The sequence below is a fragment of the Solanum tuberosum genome, unplaced genomic scaffold, assembly GCF_000226075.1.
Source record: "Solanum tuberosum cultivar DM 1-3 516 R44 unplaced genomic scaffold, SolTub_3.0 scf00442, whole genome shotgun sequence".
Taxonomy (NCBI): domain Eukaryota; kingdom Viridiplantae; phylum Streptophyta; class Magnoliopsida; order Solanales; family Solanaceae; genus Solanum; species Solanum tuberosum.
Genome location: NW_006239362.1, coordinates 311,934 through 319,855, shown reverse-complemented (window position 1 = coordinate 319,855; position 7,922 = coordinate 311,934). Strand labels below are relative to the sequence as shown.

At 33.7% G+C, this 7,922-nt stretch overlaps 1 protein-coding gene across 1 annotated transcript; it reads right to left on the bottom strand.

The window, feature by feature from the left end:
* Window positions 1-4,028: 4,028 nt before the first annotated feature.
* On the bottom strand, window positions 4,029-4,779 carry LOC102581274 (dirigent protein 22-like). The gene has a single exon (XM_006363441.2). It carries the CDS (start codon window positions 4,735-4,737, stop codon window positions 4,165-4,167), a length of 573 nt encoding a protein of 190 aa, XP_006363503.1. The 5' UTR covers window positions 4,738-4,779; the 3' UTR covers window positions 4,029-4,164.
* Between the last annotated feature and the right edge of the window lie 3,143 nt (window positions 4,780-7,922).

The window sequence follows — 7,922 nt, the reverse complement described above, 5'->3', positions numbered from 1 at the left end:
TTAGGGATTCTAGACCACATACCCACACTTCATCATAGGAGACGAGGACACATTGAACATTGAATAGGTACTTCTAACATGTATATGATCAAACATTCATATATTGGTCATATAGGTAGGGGTCATTCCACAATAGTCCTTAACATAATCAATCATGTAGACCACACCTTATCCCTAACATTATCATTCACATTATACTCCTCATCATCAACACTCTTTAAACATCATGCTAGCATTGAGGATTTCATACATAACCTTCATAGCACAACTTCATCAACCTATGCATCATAATCATCAATTCACTTCACATCTATTGCCTTCAAGGCCATGATCTCAACATGTATAGATAGACAAGAAGTAAACACCTTCACCATAAGTGGATCAAACTTCACAACATTAATTCTCATACTATAGACTAGAAGTTAGGTCAACTTACCAATTCTCCAAGCCATGATCACCGTGGATCAATCCTCAACAATTCATAATCAATTGACATAGGTAGCAATAGGAATCAACAATGTAATTCAATAACATAAACATAATCTAAGTACAATTCTATAAACAAAGGGATCAAACCCATTTTTTGCCCATAAGGCCATAATCCTCAACTCATCAATACACCAACAATTCAACATGAATAAGTATAGATAATCATAAAAAATATCAATACAATCTAATCTAAACAAAATTTCACCAATAGAGATCATATTCACAAAGACCCACATCATAGGCCAATATTTGAGAATTTGGGGATCATGGGTTCTTCAAGAATTCCTTTGAAAATTATCTTAAAAACCTTAATTCCACATTAGTTCATCAATAGAATGACTTAGAAAATCGTTTGACAAGGAACCCATGTTTAGATTGAAAATTGGGAATTTTGGTCTTTCAATCACTTTTGAAAATCTTTGATAGAACTCCTTGAATGAGAGGTTATTCAAGAATCAAGAATTACCATACCTTAATTATTGAAGACCCATGAAATTAAAGAAGAAATCAGTTGAAAACCCATCTTCTAGCTTGAGCTTCATCAAGGTCTTCAATGGAGTTTTTAAGAGAATCTATTTTGAGAGGGAAGGGTCAATTTGAAGAATGGGGTCTAATTTTAGGTCTTATTCCCCAAATTACCCAAACTACCCCTCACTTAGTTGGACCTTTTAAACAAGTCAAACTTGAGTTCTATTTTCGCAAATTTCATCGGGAAACAAGTTTGTGACGCGGAGGTGTTCCCACAAGTTTCTGAAAATTAAATTTCGAGGCAGTAGAGTCCGCGACGCGGACCAAAACTTTGGCCTATGGTGGAGCTAGTCCGCGACGCGGACATGCTCCCTCCATGAGCAATGTCAAGCTGCCTTGGCAGCTTGCTTGGCCAAGGTTGGGGTCCTCCTCGGGGGACCCTTAGGGGTGGCCCCCGGGGTGTCGTATCTGAACGTTTTGACCCTAAGAACATTTATTAAGACACTAGGGTCACCTCCAACTGATTTTAGACTCCAAACAACACATAAAAACATGAACAATATACTAGAACACACCAACACGTAAAAGAGTAGTTTCCGATCATCTTGGTCGTCCCTTGACGTTTGACTTCCAAACTCTTTAAAATTGACTTACAAGGCTATTCTTCATTATTTTAACAAGTTATTAATGCATAAAACCCATGGGAGGCTCTACTTTATCCTACTTCATTTTGAAGGTCGTTGCATATTTGTCTGTGATAGCCTAACCAGTTCAACATTGCGTTCAAGATATATGAGGAGTAAGGGCAAGCATAGAATAGGTTATCAAAGTTCTCCATATGACCAGTATTGCACAGACTCTGTCTACATTGGAAAGTTTCCTCTGTAGTGTCATCCACAAAATGAACGGGTGTCTTAGCATCATACCCTTGACCTGAACCAATTGTTTCCACTCAACTTGAGGATACTGAGGCCTAAGTGTCACATAGTTGTTCTTGATGTTGGATTCAGGTTTCTTCCTTTCTCCAGTTGATCCAACATCATCTTTATACCATGTCCTCGCATAAAAAATCTTCCTTATAATCCAACATGCCTGCTTTGGGGTGGTCATTGTAGATAGGTCCTTGCTTTTGATGTAGAAAGTCTGGATCCACACTATCCACAGCTTTTCCTTTTTCTGTTCTAGTGCTTTTGAATTACTACCTCTTCCTCCTTGATACCTATATATATACTATGATGGTATCAAGGAGTAATTGAATAGTGTTTTCACTGTTTTTTCTTCTTTGATACCACTAGAGAGTATATATATACTTTAATGGTATCAAGTATCAATTTAGCTAGTTTTCACTAAATCACTAACTCTTTCTCCTTGATACCACCAGAGTATATATATATATACTCATATGGTATCAATGAGCAATTGAGTAGTGTTTTCAGTGAAGAACTATTTTTTCTTCTTTGATACCACCAGAATATCTATATAATAGTATCAAATATTAATTTAGCTAGTTTTTACTGAATCACTACTTCATCCTCCTTGATACCACCAGAGTATATATATACTCTGATGGTATCAAGGAGTAATTGAGTAGTGTTTTCAGTGAAGCACTGATTTTCTTTTGTGATACCACCAGAGAGTATATATATACTCTGATGGTATCAAGGAGTAATTGAGTAGTGTTTTCAGTGAAGCACTGATTTTTCTTTTGTGATACCACCAGAGAGTATATATATACTCTGATGGTATCACATATCAATTTAACTAGTTTTCATTGAATTACTACATCTTCCTCCTTGATACCATCAGAGTATATAAACTCTAATGGTATCAACGGAGTAACTAGTAATGTTTGCAAGTATCATATCTATTTTACAAGATTTTTGAGTTTGATATTGAAGATTTTCTTGCACTGAATGTTGTTGCACTGCTTTGATTAGTGTTTGTTTGTCCATGTAGGTTAGTTGAACTTCAATCGATTGTTTGCTTGTGTCCTTAATGATATTTTGACAATCTACGTTCTCATGTTGTATTGTAGAACCTTCAATAGGATCGGACTCAATTGTATCTACAAATTGGATTAGCTGTGTTTTTATGAGCTTTCAGGGCAATCAATGTTGGGCATACCTGTAAGGCAGGACATGTTTGTGGAGATGGATACTACAGTAAATTCCACAACCAAGGATATGCAGTGATCACACGATTTTGTTTCTTAAATTTAAAATATAACTTTCACGCCTATGTTGTTCATAATTTTCAGTAGTGGAAATTCGTCTGAAAGAGCATATTTGATTTCAACATTACTTGTAGCAACATCATTTTGTAATGTGGACCCAATTTTCTCTATTTTCAGATCTGATTTTACATACATCGAAAAAGTTAGTAATATCTAGACTAACCTGCGAGGATGTATCTAAATGCTAGCTCTTACAAGCGAAACATTGACATCTGAAAAAAGGAAATCTTGGTTATTTAGTGTTGCTCATCCGTTAAGGAATGAAAGAGGTATACTCACCTTTCAGAACACATCTAAGGAAGGAACGCACCAGCAGCTTGATCTCCTCCATGGAAGTTGGAACCCCCACCATTGTCAAAGTTCAGAAGAAGTTGAAGAGCTTATTGCCTAATCTATTTTGGAAATATGTTGGGTTTCTTTTCTAGCTAAATTTGGTTGTCTTTGATGTAATTTTATGGACGGTGGCCCAATTTCATTTATATAAAAGTTTTTGTTGATTTTCTTAAAAAAAAAAAGAGAACAATTCATTCACACCAAAATTTATAAATTTTCGTGCTAAAATCCCAACAGGCAACAAATATTTCTCCCTCCTTAATTTTTACTTGTTACTTATTTTAAAATAGATTTTTATTTTTATTTGTCATTTTTGACATAAAAAAAAGACAATAATTTTTTTTCATGTTTTACCCTCAGTATTATATCTTTTTTTTCAAATCATTTTTCAAGACATCATTTAATAAGGGGATAGGCTGGTAAAATACGTATATCAATAATTATTTTCTTAATGAGTGTGTCAAGTCAAAGTGTGACAAGTAAAAGTGAACGGAGAAGGGAGTAATTTATTTCTTTATTAAACACATTAACTTTAATAGCATCACGACATAGCAGACTTCCATAATGCACAACCAAAACAAACAAAAATAAGCAAAGCAATCAAGAATACATTATGAACAAACAAAACAAGCCAACAGACTTCAATAATGCAAAAGCACAACATGGTATTCAACTATTGCATTTTGTGTGGTATTATCACCGCTGTATGTTTTCGCGGTAGCGACACCTTGTGCTAGCCGGAAAACACCAGAACCACCAACGATTGGCATTTCTCGATACTCATGAAATATCTGGTTGTGCCCAAGGATACTAAGTGTGCTACCATTGTACTTACCATCGGTGAACAGAAGGTTTAGAGTCATAAGAAGGCCTATATCTTCAAACGATGCGAAGCCATAGATCCCTTGGGCTCGGCCTATTTCTTTTGAGTTGGGCTCGGGCTTAACCGTCAACGGATTGTCCATCATTCTTACTAAGCCAAACAATGTTGGTGATTGAAATGTATTATTGGCTTGTGCTATTTGGATTGCTGATGGATTCTTTGCAGTCACAGTATCATGAAAGTAGAAGTGAAGTTTGGTCATTTTTACTTTTGCATGAGGAAGCTTCTTGAACCATTTATCCACTCCTTTAGGACTTTGATCAAGCCCATGAGTTGAAGGCAATATTGTTATTGCCAAAAATAACAAAGACACCAACAAAAAACTCTCCATTTTATTTACTCTTTTTGCCCCCCTTGTTACTTATACATTCAAATGAACTATAGCTAGCTTCAAATAAATAGAAACGAAAACACAAATGTTGGGGTAGTCTTGAGAAAATGTGAGAGAGGGAGGAAATAACAAAAAAGATTTTTCTAATGTTTATTTAATTAGTTTGTGGTTCATGCGCTAACTACTTATTTGAATATGATATTCTATAAAATATTATAGTACCTTGATGTGTGCTTTTCTAATAAGAAACATACATAGAGTTGACTTTTTTCAATAAATCAATTCAATGATTGAATAACAGAAATGCTACTTACGTAGTGGTGGCAAATAGGCGGATTGGGTCAAATTTGGGAGGGTTAAAAATGGGTCAACATAAAATGGGTAATAATTCAATCCGTCCATATTTGATATGATAATAATAGATTGGATAAAAAATGAATTGGGTAAAATACTAGTTTACCCATAGTTTACCCATATTTTACCCATATTTTTATGGGTTGAATATGAGTATCAACCCATATTTTACCCCTGCAAAAAGTTACTCACCCAACCCATTAAAATATGGACGGGTTATCAAAATATGGGCTCATTTTGCCGGCACTACTACTTAGGAATTTGGAGTCTTGGAGATACATATAGAGGAGAAATGATACAAAAAGTAGCCATGTTCTTGGATTAATATACTTTCCATGTTCTAGGATGTAACTCGTGAACAGCTCCAAATTGACCAAATGATTAAAAAAAAGGGCAAGTTGTGGGTTGAGTTTAAGGAATATTATTGCCATTAATATGATTTCTTAAGTGGTCATATTTCTTCTTGATTTTAGTTTTCTTCATTAAGTAAAGTGGTTATATATATATATATATAAATTAAGTGGCCGAGAAATCAACTTGTAATATGCTAGCTAGTTAATGCTGAAATGTGATAGAACTTTATTCTTCACTCTTTTTTTTCTCAACATAGTATAATATTTCAAGAATAAAGTTTACTCGTACAGAAAATTGTTTAGTTGATTCTCATCTTAAATATCATACAATTTAATATTTAAGTATAAAAATATAATATGAAATTAATGATATTAATAAATATCAATTTTTGTATGAAATATATTGGAATGCTTACCAAATTTGGAGAGTAGTTTTCTAAAATTAGTTGACTTAACTATAGTTATGATAATTGTTAATATACTATAGTTTTGACATTTAAACTTTGAATAAGACACATGTCTATCATCTAGATGTGCACTTGACGAAATAGAGGGAAGGGATAATGGAGGGGAACCGGATCCGGACTTTATTTATCATTAATTCATTATATATTTTTGGTGTGTTAGTGGGTCTAAGTCAATGGTGACGAAATATTACCTTTGTTCAATAAGTTTATTCCGGCCAAGTGTAGATGTCAATTTGATTAAATTCAAGGATTCTAGTTACTTTTAATTTGAATTTACTTTTCACTTTAGAAACGAGTAACAATTCTTCATATATTGTTTACTCTTAAAATGTGATAATTGAATTTATAAACATGGCTCAAGAACACTCGAATTGATATGACCAAAATACGTGATTTGTAAATTAAGTAAATGAACAAAATGAACAAAGTAAATGAACAAAATGAGCTTGAGGTCCGGTGTTACGTTGATAGTTGACAGCGTCAGTGTGTCGGCATGCAAGCTTAACTCATTTTCTCACGTTTGCGTCTATTGGAAAACGATTGGTGGAGAATCGCGAATCTTTCAGAAATAGTTGAATTTGGCCTTATCATGTTCAATTGTAGCCTGATATTCAATCTCTTGATTCTAGAGATAGGAGGGCCTATTAGCATGACTACAAATTCGAGTGCTCTGAACCCGGGACCTCTATGAATATGATTAGTTCCTTCGACGGTGGCTAGAGAGATACTTGTTACTTCAAAACGCACACACAACCGTAATGACTAACTATTAATTTAAATTAAATTCTTGTTAATTATTTATTCAAGTGATAAAAATAAAAGATTATGACTATAACTAATATAAAATAAATAATAAACCATAAATCAAGAAAGAGCAAAACTATGTTAACGATGAAATGAAATCGATCTAGTCTAGTCCTTAATCTAGGAGCTTAGGCGAACAAAATGACATCCAACACATAAAATTTGAGAATTTAAATAACATGTCTTAGAAGGGAAATGAGAAGACAGATCTTATTTCATCAATAGTGATCAATGTACAATTATGATCACTTGTATTTATAAATAAATAAATGAACTAAGGAATTGGTCAATCCTTAAACTTGTCACGACCCAAATTTCGAGGATGTGACATATCAAGTCCACCGATAGTAAGCCAACCCAAAAAATCACCTAAATTTATGAAATACTACACGGAAAATAACAATTTAAAATCATACAAGTCATTGCATCATTCTTTCATAAAATCTCAAAATAAAATGTAGAAATATCAACAAAACTATTCCTAAAACTTGAAAGTCACATGTACAAGCTATCTAATATTTGAATAAAACTCCAAACTACCAGACCCTTTTGATGTAGTAAACATTGCTATGACGAAAGGAGCCTTGTCATGGTGAACCTTAGCGACTGGCTAGCTTCGTTATAGCGGAAACATTTTCGCTATGGCAAAGTCTACTATAGCGAATGAAACTTTGCCATGGCGAATCTAGGCAACCATTCTGGCTTCACTATAGTGAACTACCATTGTAACGACCCTTTCTGGTCACTATGGGTAGACCAATGGTGATAGAAGTGGTTCAGAAAACTTTTTGGGTAGGAAATAAAATATTCATCAAACTCAATGATAGGAGAGTTACAAAAAAATATATTAAATACTCATCTCTTATCTAGTTAGAAACTGAAAATAATTCCTTCTAACATAAGGTACATGTACAATGCATTCTTTGAATTAATATCTTATCTTTACCAAAAGAAAAACTTAAGTAGTACTAAGTGGGTGCATAAAGTCTATTGAGAATATGAGATATAATACATTAAATAGATCATAATATTTCGAATAATCCTAAATAGCAAAATTCAGGGCTCATTTATACATATATATATCCATGCATCTCGAATAGCCAATCGATGGGATTGGAGAACTACCCATGTAATACACATGTACAATGACCGATTATTCACTCCATAAACTTATACAGACCTAACACAGATGGAGAATCTACTGTTA